Source organism: Vigna unguiculata, chromosome 9 (assembly GCF_037176805.1).
Source record: "Vigna unguiculata cultivar grain cowpea cultivar isolate G323 ecotype 2 chromosome 9, ASM3717680v1, whole genome shotgun sequence".
Taxonomy (NCBI): Eukaryota; Viridiplantae; Streptophyta; class Magnoliopsida; order Fabales; family Fabaceae; genus Vigna; species Vigna unguiculata.
The window spans coordinates 6,125,782-6,145,900 of NC_140800.1; the positions used below are offsets into that span (position 1 = coordinate 6,125,782).

The following is a 20,119-nucleotide window of genomic DNA, read 5'->3' on the forward strand; positions in this document are numbered from 1 at the left end:
TTTATTTGCATAATGATAATATACTCAATTTATTAAATAATGCATAAGTTTATAGAAACTAGAAAGGTTAGATTTTGAGTTACATCGCGGACTTGATGAAACAGGTTGTGGTTTGCTTACGGTCTCTGGTTTCCTATATAGTTTGTGGTCGAAACCTTTAAACCGTGTGCTTTACAAGCTGGGTATGAAATCCCGCCCACTCAATTTTTCCAGAAAATTTAAATCCACAAGCAATTGTAATTGGATTATTGATATGGGTTACATAGGAAGAATAAAAGAATATTTTTAAAAGGTTTTGAATTTACTTGTATAAGACATGCACTGTTGACAGGTATTACAACGGCCAATTGTAATTACTAGTATTCTATAAAACATCGTCGTATGTTTATCACGACTTCTATCATCAACGTTCATACATGTTGCATCTTCTATCCTATAATTTCTCTGAAACATGTTATATTCTTCATACTTGTGGTAGCTGCTATATTTGTTATGATTACTCGAAATATTTATATTTTATGCTTTGATGTAGTATAAAACAATCGATTCAAAATTTATCATACTTGTTATTATATTTGTTATCGTAATTGTTTTCATAAGAAAAAGACTCTCAGGATATAAACTTTTGATGATAATAAATATGAAGTCATGATTTATATATATATATATATATGTATGTATCCTTTCACGGGTACATATGCATTAATAAGAGTAATTGTGTTTAAAATAGAATATTCAATACATCAATGTAACAAGATGATTTAATGTTTAAAAAAGCTAATAAAAGAAATATTGCAATGTGATGATCTTATTTCTATCTATATATTTAGTCTTTAAATATAATTACTTTACTTGATTTAACTTAGTTCTTTTCGAATGATATTTGAGGTATAATTTGCGCATATAGTGTCAAAATGAGCCAAAAGAACAAAAAACAAGAAAATACAACACTGATTGCAAATTACATCGACAAGATATGACAAAACTAGATTTACACGAATAAAATCATCTTGTTTATAGCTTCTTTATAAGGGACTTGGTTTTTACTTTAACATATACAACTTTCATTTTTTACAAGATAACGCTACTCTTATAAAAGGTTACAAATTTGTTAGATGTTAGTTAGAAGTATACAATAATAGGACATATGTATTTATTATTAGTTCACCAAATAATGTACACTAAATTTTCAAGACTTAAAGCTGAATATCATTCATATTATAAGATTAATCATTTCTAGATGCATGCTTTACACTCATTAAACCATGAAAATTGTAAATAAACAATACACATTGTTGTATAATCAAAATACAATATAAACAAAGTCTTCAAACTTCAAGATCTTTGATAAGCATTTGATCAGTAATTTCTCGTAAGAAATCTTTCCGATGTTGAGCCAAGAATTCTAACCTAGGTCCCATTTAGATTTGAAGTTAGTGAAGTACTCAAAAAATGAACCAAACTCAAGGAACATTTGATGTGATCTCAAGTCAAAGAAAGATCAATTTAAGAAAAGAAAAAAAAAATGAGGAGTGTGTGTGTGCGCGTGTGTAAGAAGATTGACACCAAATATTTATACTAATTCGGATCAGAAAAAACCTACGTCCAGTTGTTAATCTCTTAAACAAGAAGATTAATTTAATCACTAAAATAAAACCACGATACAATCAGATAAGAGAGATAAAGGGTTTAGAGAACACCTTTCTTGAAGACACAAGAGATGAATAACACTTCCTTTGAATCACATAGAGGATGAACAATTTATTTCTCTACCCACATTAAGTTTTTCAAAACCCCTTTTCAAAAACACTCAAACAGTTTCTTTGCAAACACAACATTAAATTTCTAATTCTCAAGAAGGTTATTTTCGAAATTGGTTAGAGCTTTATAAATAGACTTTGAAAACTAGGTCAATAAGTTAAAAAAGCAAGTTCCGAGATAATCAATTATCACTTATGATAATTGATTATTCCATAGCAGTTTCAGAGAACATCAATTATAACTGATAATTGATTATTCACTTAGATAATCAATTATTCCATAGACTTTTTTAAAAACAGAAAAAGATACTTATGATAATCATAAGTGATAATTGATCATCACAATGTATTTCGTAAAAATTAAAACATTCCCAGAATAGTTAAGTACTAACTATTGTTTTATGAAATTCTAAGCTAACTTAAACATAGTAAATATCAACTATAACTTATTACAAAAAGCTTTAAACAATAATAGACAAGTCTTCCAATATTTGCTTGAAGTTCCCTATAGGTGACATCATGATCAAAATCTTGCAACAACATACATCTTATTTTGCCAACAATCTCTCTCTTTCTCTTTTTTATGATGATCAACATTTGCGTTTAAAGTGTGTAATATCCTGCATCTTACAATCTTTTACATAGAACACATTAATAAAATTGTTGAATTAATTTACTTTAAACTATTCTCCCCTTTTTTATCATTAGCCAAAAAGAGCATATGAGAGAATCTCTCCCTGAATCAAAGAACATACAAAATGAGAAGAACACGTGACATATAGACTCCCCTTAGAATTTACAATTTAAATGATAAAAAGAGCAGTACAATAGCAAGTAAATAATTCAAAAAAATAATAATACAAGAAGCTCGCCCGTAAAAGTCTTCACTCATATCATTGTCATCATTGACTCCAAAATGCTTATAAAATATATCCTCTAGATTGGAAACTCTAGCATCTATACCCTAAAAAGACCAACCACTTCTTCATGACGGGCGCCTGAAAGAATAAGCAATTCTTCTATCCTTTTATTCATGTTTGAGATGTTTTCTTCCAAGGAGGAGGATCCAACAACACCACTTGAAGAGCCAACATGAACATGAACAGCATGTACAAGAGCAGGAGCAGGGACTTCGTCATCATTGTCATATTGGGGCACTTCATCTATGTGAATACATTGATCTCGAAAGAGAACAAACTTCATCTGTTTTAGTGAACCATCAAAAATTTCATTTGCATCACTAATCATTTGAACTTGTTTACCAATTGTGTTCACACCTTTATATTCATAGATCCTAGAGATGAGTAGTGAGTATGGGAGAGCATATGCAAGAAAGCACTTTGCTTTGAGCATTGTATCAATGATCAGGCTTGACCAGTCAATAAAAATATGGTTTAACAATTCATAAATGATAAAGAGATCTGCTTAAGTGCATTAAGCGTGAATTTTGCCACGGGGACACAATATCCAAACAATTAGATACTGAATGAGTCACTCATCTACTTAGAGTGCACCTACCAGTAATTTTTTTCTTACAACCTGCTAGGGATTTCTTAGAAATAATATGCTAGAATCCTGTTGAACCCATTAATGCCAGTCAGAATTGGTATAACATCTTCATTGTTAGGAAATTTCGCTACGTTTTCCTAAATATAATTGTCAGGAATAATATAGATGCCTTTGACTTTGTTGAAGGCTACTCCATCCCTGTATTTGAAATTATAGTAAAATACTCTTACTAAGTTTCCATTTCTGCAAAGTACTTGATGCCCTGTTCTGCAATAAGAGTTGGGTAATGAAAACCATGAGCAATGAGCCATTGAGAATTGATGAATTTTGGTGTAACTAAAGGTTTGTCTTTCCATATATTGAGAAACTATGATCTCCTTTCGTCATTGGAAATTCATCCTTCAATAGAGGCATTTCTTGGTAGAGGTTGAGTGGAGAGATGAGCACTCCTTCTTCTGGTTGGGATCTTTCTGCATGATGAATCAGACATTGAATAGGAAGTGGAGAAAGGGGACGAAAATGTTAGAGATTGAAGAGCTAGAAGGGTGTCTAGAATTCAGACAAGAGGGATGAGTGATAACTAAGAAATTTATGAGTGAACATACGAATTCTAAGGCCAATATTTATAACTAGAGGGTTTCCAACGGTTACACTGCAGATTTTAATGCAAATCTAGTTGTTACAATGACTAGTTTTCAAAAGTTATCATCCTACATAGCCTGATAATCGATTATTTTAAGGTGATAATTGATTTTCGTTTCAAAATTTGAGAATAATAGATTATCACATTGTGTTTTGTAAAAGTAAAAAACATCCCCTAAGAGTGGTTAAGTGCTAGTTGTTGTTTTATGAAATTCTAAACTAACTTAAATACTAGATATCAATTATAACTTATTACAAGAGGCTTAATCAGGAGGAGACAATTCTTCAAATATTTACTTGAAGTTCCTCGTAGGTGACATCATCATCAAAATCTTGCAACAATATACATCTTGTTTTGCCAATAATATATATATATATATATATATATACATATGACATAATAGAATGACGTTATAATGAAATCAATATAAACAATTTTACAATTGAAGGAAATATATATTTAATTACTGCACTTTATACCCAGACTTACTAAACGGTTTCCATAACTAAAGTCGTAATTTACCTCTAACAGGTTTTTAATCAAATTAAGATTTAATGTTATGAATAATTTTTTTTAGTTTTTCAAAAAGAGATTATCAAGTATTTATGAACTAAGAAAAAAATAAGAACATTTTAGCCGTTGTATTTCTTTAAAATCGTAGTTACTCTATAAATATAAAAAAGAGGCAAGTCTCGTAGACAATTTGCTGGTTCTTGGTTTAGCTCTTATTTCTTGTAGGCTACTATATTCGAATAATTTCTTATCAAGCTTATATAGCTGTTGAATGTCATGTAAATTATCATTTTAGCCACAGAAACTTATAGACCTATAAACCTTAGATTACTCAGAAATCCGAAAAAAAAAAATTCTTCGTCACTTTTAGAATAAAAGTTTTCAAGAATTTTCTGTGTTCAAAACAAAGCATTGAAACCCAAAAAATCCTAAAATATATTACACAGCATGTCAGATTGTGTAAGAGTGTTTCCAAAAGAAAAGACAGAAACATGGTAATAAAATACACATGAAATGCATATTATCGAGTCTAACAAAAAATCCAGATCATTTATTGACTTCAGTTTATATATATATAAGAAAAACAAAAAAAATTACAATAGCAATTTCCAAGGATCACTTAATAATCACAACAATTTGCAAAGAAAAAAGCTTAAAGAAGACTCAGATTGGCATGTTGATAGATAATGCTTTATATACCAAGTAAATTTGTCAAACCAAAAATAATTACAACTACGAACATCCCTAGCTTCAGAGAACTAAATCTGAAAAAGAGACTCTGCTTGGATAAATTTGGCTAAGAGCACATAAGAAAAGAAAAAAACTAGCGTACCCTAGTGCCAAATGTTCCTTGCATATGCTAAGGTTAAGTAACTTACACTTGAAACTGTTATTGGGTTCAACCTTGTGACCACCATACCATTTCCATAAGGACAGGTGGTTTGCAAAACTTCTTATTTAATTTATCTAAAAAAACTTAAGTCAATTTATGTTTAAGTAGTTTTAGCTTAATAGATAAATTTATCTATTTTTCTTCTCTTATTATAAGTAAAAATGGAAAAATCTATCTAAACATAACTCAATAATCTCAAAATAGTAACCACACAAATTCTGTCACAGGTATATCAGAAAACGCAAAGGCACTTGTATATACGATCATAATATGTTCGAATGACTGACCGCAGGACCATCCTTTGCCTCTGGTAGCTACATCTGATTGATCTTCAAACCCTGTTAGACAAGCAGAAGATTAAGTTCAGAAACCGTGTAAAATAAAGAGCAAAGCATCTAAATTCTAAATAACATATCAGCACCTCAAATAGCTTTATTATTGTATCAGTACTTCCGGTGGCAACAAACCTTCCTTCAGTACTAAAACTAAGCACACCTGGAACTATTCTAGAAACTAAGCCGATCAGTCCAAAACAACGGGGAAATGTATAAACTATCAAAGAATATTACACATTTTGTGCTCCGAAAGGAATCTTGTTTCATGATTCGAAAAGCTTTTCGAGGAACTTTCATGTCAGATGCAGTGCTGCCGTAAACAAAACGCAATTTTCAAGAGAGCAAGTGATATTGTCACCGATTTCAAGTAATTAGCTTCTTCGCAATCCAATGAATGAACTTCCAAGTCTTGCTCCACTCAAGTCAAAACTCGATTTTTATGTCATTCATCGACTCAAATTCATCCCACCAAAATCAAAGTTCCAACCAACACCATACGCAAAGATCAGACCACTAAACCAGAGACTCCATGAATGACCTCACGTTCTTCACATCTTCATCCCTTTCAGCAAACTTCTGCGGTTTAAAAAGTTTCCACAGTCCAGGGGGATGCTTCATCTTAACTTGAACACCACACCCAGAAAACCTTCCATAGATCTTTTCACACTCCGGGTATGGCTTCACATAAAGATTATAGAACCTAAGCCTAGAAGGCATAACCAAATCCTTCAACCCAATCTCAAACCCAATGGCACCCTTCCCCCTCAAACACTCCACCACACTGTACCTGGCCACAATCTGCTTCTCAAAATTCACACCCAAGTATTTAGGCACCTCAGCCAAACACTCCACACTACACTTCATCCTCTGCACCAGAAACTCAACCTTCCTCTCAATATCCCCAACCTCGTAACAAATCACCCGAGGCTCCTTCCAGATAATCTTCAGAGCATCCCTTCGAGTCAAACCATACCCACACAAACAATCCACTCTTAATTTCACCTCAAAACACGCTCTCATCAGACCCGAATCAATAACCCTCTCTTTGATACTTTCCCTGCATTTCAAACTCTCTATCAGCCTCAAACACCGCGTAAGCTCTCCAATTTCCATCCCCAGAATCCTCGGGTCCCGCGAGATCTCTCTCCTCATCTCACGATTGGAAAACCCTAGCTCCTTGATTTCCCGAAACAACGGCCTCAGCCTCTGCTCAACACCGAGCGCCAAAACCCTAGGAAAGGAACGGACAACGAGATCAATCTCGTCCCGCGGAATTCCGAACTCCGCAAGAAAATCTATCACGCTCGCGATTTCGTTCTCGCTCGTGACGACCACGTCGGGGAACCCTTCCAGAACGCTAGCCACGGTGGCGTCGGAAAACGCGAAATCGGTTTTGAGCGCGTTGAGTTTGGGGGAGAGGTGGAGCGGGTCGAGGTGTAACTTTGTGGAAGAGAGGAAGAGGTTGAGGAGGGTGGAAGGGGAGAGTGTGGGGAAGCGCGTTTGGAGTTGGGGGAGACGGGATTGGAGGGCGTCGTGGAAGGAATGGTGGAGGAGGGAAGGATTGGTAGTGAGGAGGGAAACGATGTCGTTTTGGGGGATGCGGAGGGAGAAGAGTGTGGTGAGCGAATGGTGGAGTTGAGGGAGAGGAGAGTGGAGAATGGAAGGGTTGCGAGAGAGGAAGAAGGAGACGAGGGAAGGAGGGAAACCGTACTTCTGGAATAGATTCGCCACCGCGATTTTTTTTCTGTAGTGGGAGAAAGCGGAAGTGCTTCCGAGGAAACGCGCGTTTGCATATTTCGCGCCCAACGTCATTCTATGTGCTGCCAAAAGCTCTGTCTGTGCCCTCAAAGCGTGTTTTGTCCTCGTTAAGGTTGTCCAGAGTGACCAGGCATAGGTCGCTTGTGTGTTTTAGTTGAGCTGCGAAAGCCGGTGATCCCTAAAATTAATATTATGGGTATATTCGATTAAACCAACTTATAATTTTCGAGTTAATAAATTCATTAAAAAGTGCATCTATAAATTAATTAATGAATTAGTCTGTAAATATAAAGTATAAAAGAATGTATTATTATGTAATTGTAATTTTAAACTATTAAATTTAGAGGTAGGTTATTTTACGAAAAAAAAATCACGTTGCTTAAATGTGATAAGTTGTGTCAAATACAAAAAAGTTGTATAAAAAAATATACTTGATGTTGTATGAAGAGCTATCAATGTATTTATGTGCTTATATGTAGACAAACGCGAGACAGAATATCTCGACGTTTATATAAAGAATATCCCGTGAAAAAAAAAATGTTGAGGATGACTGTGATGAAGCTCTTGTGGTTGTGTTTTCAAAAAATCCTTAATCTTTTACTTTGTGAACAAGAACACTATTGTATTCAATAGCAACTTAAAAGAGTGTTTATTGTCTTATGTTCATCCTAAGACATTATTTTATTTTATTTTTAGAAAAATTGTGATCTTTATATCAATCCGTTTATGTAAACAAAGTGTTTAATTAGGTGTGGTTTGGTTTAAAGAATACTCAAATGTTTAGTTAAAAATATTATGTTGTAAATAATATTCAATTTTATCGATACATAGTTGTATTATAAAATATACTTAAGTGACAACATTAAATAAAAGTATTTGTGGGTTGTGTTTTAAATGTAAGTAGGAGTAGGGATGGCAATAGGTGGGGCGGGGGACGAGTTTCATTATCTCATACTTATCTCCGTAAAAAAAATTTATCCTCATCCCCATACCCAAACCCAACAGGTATAAAACTTTTGTCTCATTCCCATCCCCACCGGGTAACGAGTATAATCTCGTACTCATATCCGTACCCGTTTTCTTACTACTTTAGTATTAATTTTAATTAATTTTTTATAAAATAATAAAAAATTACGGTAAAGAAAACATAATGTTATCAAATATTCAATATTAGGAGTATGGTTGTTTTTTCGATATCAAATACTTTGAAATAAATTATAATTGTTTACATTTTAGATTATAATACCAAATAAAATTTAATGAGAACCAAAATATTTATCAAAATTTGCAAACATTATTGAAACCTAGTTGATAAAATTTAAAAATATTTTAAAAAAATATAAAAGGAACAAATATTTTTAAAAAAATATTTAAATTAAAATATATTTTAAATGTTTGTTTACTTCAATTTTTTAAATTATAATGAATCTATTTTTTATACACTAATAAAAGTTATAATACACCACTTGATCAAAACGACGCAAAGAACAAATAATAAACATAATAATAAAATTTTAACATAGATCTTGTATCTTTTGAACCACAATATATGTTGGATGGTGGTAAAACAATATTCATGACAATTACATTAAATTTTTATATTGTAGTAAATAAAAATTATTTATACAATTATAGTGAAAAAATTAAAGTATGATTGTAATGAGTTAGAAAATAAAAAATAATTAGATAAAATTTATCGAAATAGTATTCTACGTGATGAAAATAAACAAAAAATAAAAATATTAACAAATTAACAAATATGTGTCTTATAAACAATTTGGAGACTATTGGAAGGAATCACACAAAGGAAAACAAATGTATAATTAAGGGTATGATAAGATGAAAAATATCTTAGAGATCTAAGAAAACTTTTCAAATATCAACATATATACTCAATGGTTGATAAAAAATGACGCAAAGAACAAATAATAAACATAATAAAATTTTATCATAGATCTTGTATATTTTAAACTCCAATATATGTTGGATGGTGATAAAAAAATATTCATGGCAATTACATTAAATTTTTATATTGTAGTAAATAAAAATTATTTATACAGTTATAGTGAAAAAAGTAAAGTATGATTGTAATGAGTTAGAAAATAAAAAATAATTAGATGAAATTTATTGAAATAGTATTCTACATGATGAAAATAAACAAAAATAAAAATATTAACAAATTAACAAATTTGTGTCTTATAAACAATTTGGAAACTATTGGAAGGAATTGCACATAGAAAAACAAATGTATAATTAAAGGTATGATAAGACGAAAAATATCTTAGAGATCTAAGAAAACTTTTCAAATATCAACATATATATTCAATGGTTGAGAAATAACAAAAATTGTTTTAGCGAAATAAAAGAGTTCATCAAGTGAAACAAAAATTAATAATAATAAGTAAAGAATTTTTTTTATATTACCTAGTAAATGAAATGTTTATACTATTAAAAACTTAAATTGAGAGTATTAAACATTCTCATTTGAAAGGAAAATATACAATAAATCAAAATTTAAAAAATAATAGAAATATCCAAATGTTAGACATTTTTTTTTTAATTGACATACATCATTTTAACATAATTACATAAAGGTTATGATAAGATAAAATATATATTGAAGATGCGAATGAGTTTTATAAAAAACTAAATATTTAGAAGAAATAAAAAATAGAAAGAATATATATATATAGGTTACTTAATTAATTGTGAATATTTTAATAATTTAAACGAGGATGGAGATATGGCGGGGACGGGTATTATGGCGGGATATATTCATTCACATCCTCATCCCCATCCCCATACCCAATAAAAAAATCGGAGATTCCCCATACCCATACCCATATCCAGTCGATGCGGGGATTCCCCGTCAAAATGGGAACGAGTTCGGGCAATACCCACGGGAACGGGTTTATTTGTCATCTCTAAGTAGGAGTAGTTGGATCTAAATAATATTTGATGTTTAAACATAAATAGTTAAGTCTAAATAAATTTTGTTCGGTATCCTAAACCAATAGTTTGCTAGTGAAACTTGATTGAGTTGACAATAATTGGATGTAGTCTGGCTTGTAAAATGCCTTGCATAAATTTATTTAAAATCTTACATTAGGGTTTTACTTTCTTCCTTCGTTCATTTGTTCTTCAGACATCAACAATCCAAACACACCACAGACCACATAGAACCCGTCTTCCCACAAACATAACACATTAGACAGTCACAAATTACAACCCACACAACATCACACAACTCGCAAGCTACCATGACCACACACAACCAAGTCGTGAGCGATCATCATCACGCAAGATTGAAAGGAGACGTGCGACCACCACCATGCGAGATTGAGAGGAGGCAAGCAACCACAACCATGCGAGATCCAAAGGAGGCACACAAGACCATCGTCACGCGAGATTAAAAGGAGGCGCATGACCACCACCACGTGAGATCGAGAGGAGGTGCAGTGACCACCCCCACAGGAGATCGAGGGAGGCACACAACCACCACCACGAGAGATCGAGAGGAGGCGAGCAACACCACGTTATGTGACGCAAGAGAGAATGAAATAAGGAAAGCAGTCTCTAAAGCGACAAGGTGAGCCACATTCAGCTTTGATTAAAATGTTTGGATGCCCTAAATGTTGTAGATTGGGATTTTTTGTTGGTTTGAGATTTTTGTAGATTTTGATTTTTGTGGTTTGAAATGGACTCCCATTGCAAATATGAAGATGATGATAATCAGAAAGAAAGGAAATTCTAAATGGATTATGATAAGGATGGATGGTAACGAAGATGATGGGTGAGTTAGTGAGAGGATGAAGAACAAGCGGGCCAACCCTCCAACTTGGCTAGCGACGGGACGAGTTCAATGTTCCAATATGTTTTCTTATATCGGATTAGTCCGATTCGGTCCGATTTTAATAGATCATAAGTGGGGTGAGCCTAAAGGGCGGGACTAACTCGTTTTGGCACTCCTAATATGAACTAGTGAAAATACATGCATTACATATGGGTGTACTCACTTTCTTTTAACTAGCGTGAACATAGGCGTTATCACACCTGTATATGTACATTTTTTAAATATGCATGATATTATAGAAAATATGTAGAGGTAACTGATTAATTTTTAAAAATTTAACAAATAACTATATTTTAAAAAACGATCTTAAAGGATAAAATTAATAAACAATTATTTATTAAATGGTAAGCTTGAAAAAAAAGTGTACAACATAAAATCATTCCTCTGTATATAGTATAAAAGTATAGATAAAGGACAGGAAAATAAAAAAAAAAAGAAAAAAAATTAAGAAACATTCGAAAATGGAATTACAAGAATCAGAAAAGACAATTTATAAAACTAAAGAAATGAATTCCTTCCATTTGATTATAACACATATATGTTATACATAAACTATCATTAATTGTATACATAAACCTAAATATGAGTTTTAATTAGATTCATAAGATCAATTAAAATAATTCAAGTTAAAACAAGAAATATCAAATCTACTTAAATTCCCATACAAAAATACAATAAATCAATCTCAATTTCTAAAAAAAAAATAAAAAGTCATATATACAAAGAAAATATAATAAAAGAAAAAAGTTATCATATTAACCGAAATTACAAACAAAAAATGTTATGTACATGAAATTTAATTTATTATCACTAAAATAATTATTTAAAAAATAAAATTAAATATATAAAAATGTTTTTAGTATACAATATATAATCAAAATCATCGATCTCAAATTTAAATAAATAGCTGAAAAGATTAAAATTGAAATTTTGAAATACATTAAAAGTTATTATGCACGAATACGATACATGTACATCGGATACGACACGTATTTGATATGTCGATACATTTATTCTAAAAATATTAAGATACGATACATAATATATGCATATTAAAAATGTACAATAATTCTTAAAAATAAGATAAATATGTGATTTGTTATTGTATGAATATGAATTTGAATTATATGTATTCAAAATGTTAGGATACGATACGTAATATATGTCTATTAAAAAATGTAAAATAATTTTAAAAAAAAAAGATAAATATGTGATGGTTATTGTATGAGTCTGAACTTGGATCATATGTATTAAAGCTGTTAAAATAGAAAAATAAAAATTATTGTCATTATAAAAATATTACTGTTGTATAAATTAGATTAATGATAATATTAGTAAAGTATCCTAAAATATCACATAAACCAAATTAAAATATTAGTGTAATGGATCATAGATCAAAAGTAATCCATTGAATGAATGGAACATGATTGAATAAGTTTCTAAATGATTAAGGAAATTTATGAAAAGAACATATTAATCTTTTATTCAATTTTACTAAACAAATTCAAAATGATTGAATATATTTCTTCTTCACAAACCATTTTAAAACTGAAATTAGAAAGAAGCTCACTTATATTCCTATAAAAGACTAATCAAGGTGTTGTATAGAAAATGTTTAAAACACCTTTTTGAAAAAAAAAGTTACACCTAATTTAAATTGTTTTTTTTTCGTAAAACAATTACTAAAAATTATTACTATTATCTATACAGATTTTTTTTGAATTCTTCTTTTTCGTGTGTGTGTGTTTATATATATATATATATATATATATATATATATATATATATGAATTTTGTTTTTTAAATGATTATTTTAAATTAAAATAATAATATTTTTTTAATTCTTTAAATGATTATTTTATTCGTTTAAATTATTATATATTTAAATTCAGTTATTTTTTTAAAATTAAATTAATGATTTATAATAAAAAAAGACACTCATATATACATATATTTCCCCTAGTTATTATTATTATTATTATTATTATAATATAGAAACAGTCCTATTTATTTATTATGTAAAGAAACAATTCAATTAAGTCATTTAATATACAAAGGGAATACAATGAATAACTGGACAGTCAAAAAGAACTATTGAGGGTACTATCCAAAATCTTAAAATTACAACTATAGAATAAATTTGGCAAAGATATTTACAAAAAAAAATAAGGCTTAATAAATGCAATCTTATAATAACAGGGTGTAACGTTCAAAGCACCACATAACAAAATTATAGAAAAGAAAAATCCTTTACACTTAGAATATAGTTTTTCTATAACAGGAAGTATAATTTACAATTAACAAATATGTAACCTTGTAAGAAAAATAACATTGAAGAAAATAATAACAAAATTAAAATTCCAATATCTTCTTTCTACCCTCTTTGTGTTTTCTCTGATCAGATTCTGGAGAACTCACTCTTCACTCTTTACCCCTCCTGGTTTGTTTTCTTTAACCCATTTCCAGTGTTGCACTATATGCATTTTTTTTTTTTCCAATTTTTGTCTTGTGACAGTGATATCAGTGATACACATTTTATTTATTTATTCTATTTTGCATGAACGAAAATAATCACAAATCCCAAAACCTCTTTCTCTATTCTTTAAATATTCACACACTTTCTCCTGTCTCTCAGGTTTGGGAAGATTAAAATTTGAAGCGAAAAAAGTTTGATTCTTTTTTAGTGGGGTAGTGCGTTTTGTTTTGTTTAACAATTTTTGAAGAAGAGGGGGAAAATGAGGTGGGAAAAGGTAAAGGGAACAGGAGGAGAAGGACCAGGGAGGAGGTGGGGCCACACGTGTAACGCTGTTAGAGATGGCAGACTTCTTTATCTCTTCGGTGGTTACGGCAAATTTAACTGTCAGACCAACCAAGTTCACGTATTCGACACTCGTAAGTTTCACAATCTTTCTCTTTTCTTGTGTCTGAGTATTTTTGTTTTTGTTTCTTTAAATCTTGACATGGCTTTTAGTTTTAAGATTGATTTTTTTTCTTAACTTTGTTTGCATTGTCATTTTCTGCTTGTTACTGTTCACTAAGCATGGTTAGTTTTTTATTTGTTCAGTTCTTTCATCTTTTAATTTTTGATATGGGTGGGGTCCCTTGTTCTTCCTGAATCTTTATGATCAGATGCGTTCACTATTTTGGGACATCCTATATCTTTTAAGTTAGGTGCATTGTTTATTATAATTTGTTTTGAGTGGGTTGTAAATTAATGTGTTGAATGATGCAGTAAATTTTGTTTTGTGCTTCCTTGGTTGTTTGCATTATTTTTGAAGTGTTTCTATTCATTTATTCTGTTATCTGCAGCTATTTTATGGCTGATGTTGGTGATTTGCAGTGAGACAGAGTTGGAGTGAACCAGCAGTTAAAGGGACCCCACCTACTCCTAGGGACAGCCATAGTTGCTCGGTTGTTGGTGATAGTCTTTTTGTGTTTGGGGGTACAGATGGGACCAGGCTGCTGAATGATTTGCATATTCTAGACACTTGTGAGTCATTATTCTGAAATTTTTAATGTGGGAAGGGAATGTTATTGGACTAATTTTTACACCATAGTTATGATATAATACATTTGGAAGAGTTTAGGGTGATCTAATTATGTACACCCTGTAGTGTACAGTAATTGTTTAACTTCATGGCACTCACTGTTGTTAAACTATCTCAGCTTCACATACATGGATTTTTCCAACTGTGAGAGGGGAAGCACCAGAGGCACGGGAGGGTCATGCTGCTGCAGTTATTGGCAAACGACTGTATGTGTTTGGTGGTTGTGGGAGATCTGCAAATAATACTAATGATGTGTACTACAATGACCTTTACATATTAAATACAGGTGACTTTTCTTTATCACACACTACCATTTGTTTATCTAACTAATTCACTTCTCAATTTTTACCCTTCACATTCATGAGACCTCACACAATCACATAGGTTGATATAGTGTGACAAAATTGTTAAGGATTTCTTAATTTATATTCTAACACATGGTGGAACTTGGAATTGTTACACTTTTTGTCTTGATTCTAAAGTTCATTATAATTTTAGTTGTGAATAGTTGATCTACTATTTACTATGTTCTATATAATTCCATTTGCATTAGTAATTTGCAGTTTTTTATTAATGGATAAGATGAGAATTATACTTATGATTTCTTTTCATCTTATTCACCTGTAGAAACATATACATGGCACCGTGCTACAACATCAGGCACTCCACCATCTCCTAGAGATAGCCACACTTGCTCATCTTGGAAAAACAAAATTATTGTGATCGGTGGTGAAGATGAACAAGATTATTATCTGTCTGATGTTCATGTCCTAGATACTGGTATTTTCGTATCCTTTTATATAATTGTTATACTTTACACTTATTGAATATTTGTGCAAGAAAGGGAGTATTTAGCGGAGTATAATTTACTAGCCTCTTCTGTAAATGCAGATACTCTTACCTGGAGCAAAATGTGTATGTCTAGCCAACCATTGCCACCTCGAGCTGGTCATTGTACAGTTTCTTTGGGCAACAGCTTGTTTGTTTTTGGGGGCTTTACAGAAGCTCAATGCCTATACAACGACCTGCATATGCTTGATATTGGTATGTCTAATATAGATACTTGTGTCTAAGTCTTATAAACACTTAAACAGGAGCTCAAACTTTTTTACAGTACTAGTTTGTAGTAAATATTTACTGTTTGTTCATGTTTTAAATTTGTGCCCTTGTTTTTCATTCCTAATTGGAAACAGAGACTGGTGTGTGGACGAAGGTGGCAACTACACCTACTGGTCCTTCTGCTAGATTTTCTGTAGCTGGTGACTGTTTAGATCCACATGTGGGTGGTGTTCTTCTGTTTTTGGGAGGTTGTAATAGAAGTCTGGAGGCCCTGGATGATATGTATTACCTATACACAGGTTGAGCAAAGAATAAATTTTTTCCTGTTAAATATACTGAGGAACATTTTGATTATAGAATTTCTACAAATTAAGAAGTTTGTGACAGAAATGTGTTTCTAATATATTTCTGACTTTTTAGGGATTACACAGGAAAGAGAACTCAGACCAGAGAAGTTATCCTTAAGGAAGCAGTTGAAGCTGAAATGTCAAGAGCAGAATCTCAGTCTTGTCCAAAACCCAGTTCTGTGTGGATATGGAGTGGATGCTGGCAGTAATCATCCCATGACAATCTTGAACTATAGCCAACAAAGTGAGAACCTGCTTTTATATGAACTTCCTGAGGAATATAACAAAATCTTTTGTTTTTCCTTGAAGTGATATGTGTTTCCTGCATTCTTTGTATATTGGATTTTGGAAGTCCCTCCTGTGTATATCACTACTCATACTACATGCTATCTTGGTAATGTATTTTTTTGGTCTTTTGCCATTTTTTGAGTTGATAATGAGAAGGTAGTGAGGATTAGTGTTCTTAGCTGCACTCCTAAATAGAGTTAGTTTCTCTGACGAGTTTGTGTGTTTCTTCTGAGATGGCAAGTTGATATTTTGTAAAGTACTTTAAGTTCCAAAAAAGGAAAATTGTGGTCTTTGGTTATGGGCCTGGATTAAAAGAATGAAAAATGATGTTTGGTTATTCCGTTGAAAGTGTGAATCTAAGTATCCAGCATCATGTTTACAGGTAAACTAAATATCCCAGTAAGGCAACCCATGCCTCCTGGAAAGAGAATGTTTCATGCCAAAGTTACGGAAAAAATCTCAGCAGGATACACTATTGAAACTGTTATTGATGGAAAGCCACTTCATGGAATTCTGTTTTCAAACAAGCCAAACATTCAAAGTCCAGTTGCTAACACTTCTTCCAATAGGTATGTCCTCTTTACAATTTTTCTCCACCCTGAATCTCCCTTTTGAAAAAGTTGGTTTTAGCATAGTGTGCTTGATTCTCAAAACAGGAAAAGGACTGCTGGTGAAATTGAAAATGTTGCTTTAAATGACATGCTTATGCAATCAGACAATGTAACAACTTCTACAGTGCTCAGGCAAGAGAAAATGGAAAATCAATCGGAATTACGGGGAGAGAGTTCAGAATTTCTTGAACCCCATAAAGAAGCAGATACTATTGCTGCGTCAAGTATCCCAACAACTGCTGCGGAATCCTTAAAGGTCAACTATTTTTTGTTTTTACTTCTGTTGAATAGAATTCTATGTGGGCCAGATTAGTGGCACTAAAAATTTATTCAGAGGCACCAACAGGGAATAATTAAAAATTTAAAACTGACAGTTTCGGTTTTGTTATGGGAAGGAAGTTAACTATAAATGTGATCTTATATACACAGTTATAGATTCTGTTTGCAAGGTGAAGTTTATGACAGTACTAGATTTTTCAATTGGTGAATAAAATTTTCATGTGTACAGTGCTTGGTTTGCCATAGGTGTTTTGCCTGTGGGCACTATGCCCATAGATTCATGGGACTTTCACATGATTGTTAGTGGTGTACCCCCAGCCTCTGTGTGCATGCAAGAAAAGCTATGGATTGCCACTAAATATTAACCTTTTTTGTTTCCTATTTGTTATGGGTTGAATCCTGAAATCCTTTTCTATAACCTTTCCTGAGATATAGTTGGTCATAATCTATTTTGTTCAATACCTTGGTGGATGTCTGTACCAACACTAGTGTTTTTTCCTTTTTTACTGTATGTTAAATTATGTTCAATTCTAGATAATGATCTCCCAAGATAAACATTCTTAGAGTTTCTACACAAGGGAGACTATTACCTTGGCTTTAGTGGTGGATGTGAATGAAAATTCACCTACCAGTTAATGCCCTGGGAATGTAACGTGAGTCTTTGATGAGGTTTCTTTCTTACATGCACATCCATAAATATCCTGCAGGATTCTGTCAACCCAGAACCTGAAGCTGTTTCTTTGAATCAAAATGATAATGAGAAAAATGACTCACCAAAACCCTTAATTGAGAGCTTGAAAAACGATGGATCCAATAATGAGACAAGTTCCAAAGATGAAATGCAAATTGGAGAGGACATAAATGTGCCAGTTTCCAATTGTGAAATTTCAGGACAAACGAGTGATGCGCCAAACTCTAATGCTGATGTCCTGAAACCTGCAGCAGCTGAGAGTTCTGTTTCTCCACCAAATCAAGGTATGGAACTATGGAGAGAAGTTAGTGAAGATTCTCTGGCTTGACCTTTTTTGTCTTTCGCATGTCGTTGCATAAAATAGCATCTCCTTTTCATTTCATATGCATTTTCATGCAAGTTTGAGTTAAAACTGAATTCACTTGTTAAGTTGTTTCAATCCCCCTCACCCTACAAAAATGAAAGAAAAAAACCTCTGGAATTTTGTCTTTTGCATTTCTTTGAATGAAATGGCATTTCCTTTTTATCTCACATATGGCAACATTTTCAAGTGAGTTTGAGTTAAACCTAAATATTCCTATTGATCAGTTGCTTCTATCTCCCTCCCACTACAAAAAAGAAAGAAAAAATGAACCTCTGTCCCAATATGCTTTTGGGATAAAAGAGATTTAGTTTTATAAATGGATAGGGAGGGAGATCATCAATCATGGCGTTTTTGCCTATACAACTACCTCTTATTAAAAGAAGTCATCATGTTTGCACTTGAAAGCAACATGAATGATTAACCTTTTGTTTTATTCAAATTTCTGTTTAAACGTAAAGGCAATCATGAAAGTATCAGAGATAATATATATTTGAGCATCAGACAGATGTCTTTATAATGTTAAATGAACACTTGTAATGCAGAAAACTTCAAAATATGGAGTAAAATTTCCTTTGTTAAAAAAAATCCATCCATTTCCCTGAAAACATGTTTACTGTCAGAGTACATGTGAACTCACAGTTGATTCCAGTATCAGTTTTTAATCAAATTACCAGGATTAAATTTTTAATATATTAAAATTTAAGAGATTCTATTAAAACAAATTGTAAGAAATTTAGTCAATATGAAATCTATTTGATGCTACTACTACTTATTTGAGGAGCACTTAACTTTGTTACTGATGGTAAGAAATCTCAATTACCTCATTGTTGCAGCACTGTGTAGTTACTAATCTTGTTTTATAGTCTTGTTTACAGGATACCACATTTAAACTCTTGCAATAGATAGACTTACCTGATATGACATGGTTTTTGAATTAAGATTTTCAAACAATTAATGCATAGTTATCACTTCATTTAAACTTTATTGTATAACATATTGTGAGTTTGAGCACAGTTCTTGGTATATGAATACAGGTGTGACATATTGTTATTTTCCTATGAATACAGGTGTGACAGATGATTGCACAACTCCAAGGACAGAAGGTCAAAGTGAACAAGAAAAATTAACTTGAATTCTGGCATTTTACATTCCTTTTATGAAGGTTGCAGCAGATGCACATAACAGTTTAATAGAGACAAACGTGCTAACTGGTGGGATATACTGTTACCTAGACAACATATCTTGATCTTAAATTGTTGAGCAAGACCATTTGTTACCTTAGGTATAGATAGTGTTACAAGTTTTTGTCTGTAACTAGTAAGTTTTTGGACATTATAAACTGTTCATTCATTAGGAGAAAAATATTAAGAGGCTGACTATAGTTTCCAACTTCTAATATTTTTTCTTGGCCTGTGGTTATCATCAATAGAGGAATCTTGTTTTCATTTATCTTGTCTTGGTAGCTTTCAGGTGATTTTTGTTTTTCATTTGGTGAGATATCTGTTTGAATTTGCTTGCAAATCACCAATTCAGCTTTACTTGGACTCATGCCTGTATTATGTTTATGAAATGATAGTAACACATTAATTAGTTCATATAATTGAAGTTTTTCATTGGCTAAACTTTTTTTGAGATTTTATAGAGAAAATAAACATAAAAGATGTAATAA

The 20,119-nt window shown here is 31.8% G+C and overlaps 2 protein-coding genes across 5 annotated transcripts; one reads left to right on the plus strand and one right to left on the minus strand.

Annotated features, from left to right (window-relative positions):
- Window positions 1–2,519: 2,519 nt before the first annotated feature.
- Window positions 2,520–7,555, minus strand: LOC114162540 (Mitochondrial transcription termination factor family protein). 2 transcript variants are annotated; one of them, XM_028046463.2, is made up of 3 exons: window positions 5,739–7,555; window positions 5,605–5,655; window positions 2,520–3,739 (listed from the first exon to the last, which is right to left on the minus strand). In XM_028046463.2, exon 1 carries the CDS (start codon window positions 7,462–7,464, stop codon window positions 6,166–6,168), a length of 1,299 nt encoding a protein of 432 aa, XP_027902264.1. In that variant the 5' UTR covers window positions 7,465–7,555; the 3' UTR covers window positions 2,520–3,739; window positions 5,605–5,655; window positions 5,739–6,165. The 2 variants fall into 2 exon arrangements, with proteins under 2 accessions (XP_027902264.1, XP_027902263.1); XM_028046462.2 differs by having other exon boundaries at window positions 2,520–5,655.
- A 6,043-nt stretch (window positions 7,556–13,598) lies between these two features.
- On the plus strand, window positions 13,599–19,899 carry LOC114162968 (uncharacterized). 3 transcript variants are annotated; one of them, XM_028046990.2, is made up of 12 exons: window positions 13,599–13,703; window positions 13,899–14,155; window positions 14,604–14,753; window positions 14,930–15,097; window positions 15,439–15,591; window positions 15,703–15,855; window positions 16,005–16,169; window positions 16,291–16,461; window positions 16,888–17,074; window positions 17,162–17,372; window positions 18,103–18,370; window positions 19,518–19,899. In XM_028046990.2, exons 2-12 carry the CDS (start codon window positions 13,999–14,001, stop codon window positions 19,580–19,582), a joined length of 1,848 nt encoding a protein of 615 aa, XP_027902791.1. In that variant the 5' UTR covers window positions 13,599–13,703; window positions 13,899–13,998; the 3' UTR covers window positions 19,583–19,899. The 3 variants fall into 3 exon arrangements, with proteins under 3 accessions (XP_027902791.1, XP_027902793.1, XP_027902792.1); XM_028046992.2 differs by having other exon boundaries at window positions 18,287–18,370; XM_028046991.2 differs by lacking the exon at window positions 13,599–13,703 and having other exon boundaries at window positions 13,831–14,155.
- Window positions 19,900–20,119: the final 220 nt, after the last annotated feature.

Coding starts and splice junctions, on each gene's coding strand:
- LOC114162540 (XM_028046463.2), bottom strand. CDS start 7,464: ATGACGTTGGGCGCGAAATATGCAAACGCGCGTTTCCTCGGAAGCACT.
- LOC114162968 (XM_028046990.2), top strand. CDS start 13,999: ATGAGGTGGGAAAAGGTAAAGGGAACAGGAGGAGAAGGACCAGGGAGG. Junction 14,156..14,603: donor AGTTCACGTATTCGACACTC/GTAAGTTTCACA, acceptor GGTGATTTGCAG/TGAGACAGAGTTGGAGTGAA. Junction 14,754..14,929: donor TTTGCATATTCTAGACACTT/GTGAGTCATTAT, acceptor AAACTATCTCAG/CTTCACATACATGGATTTTT.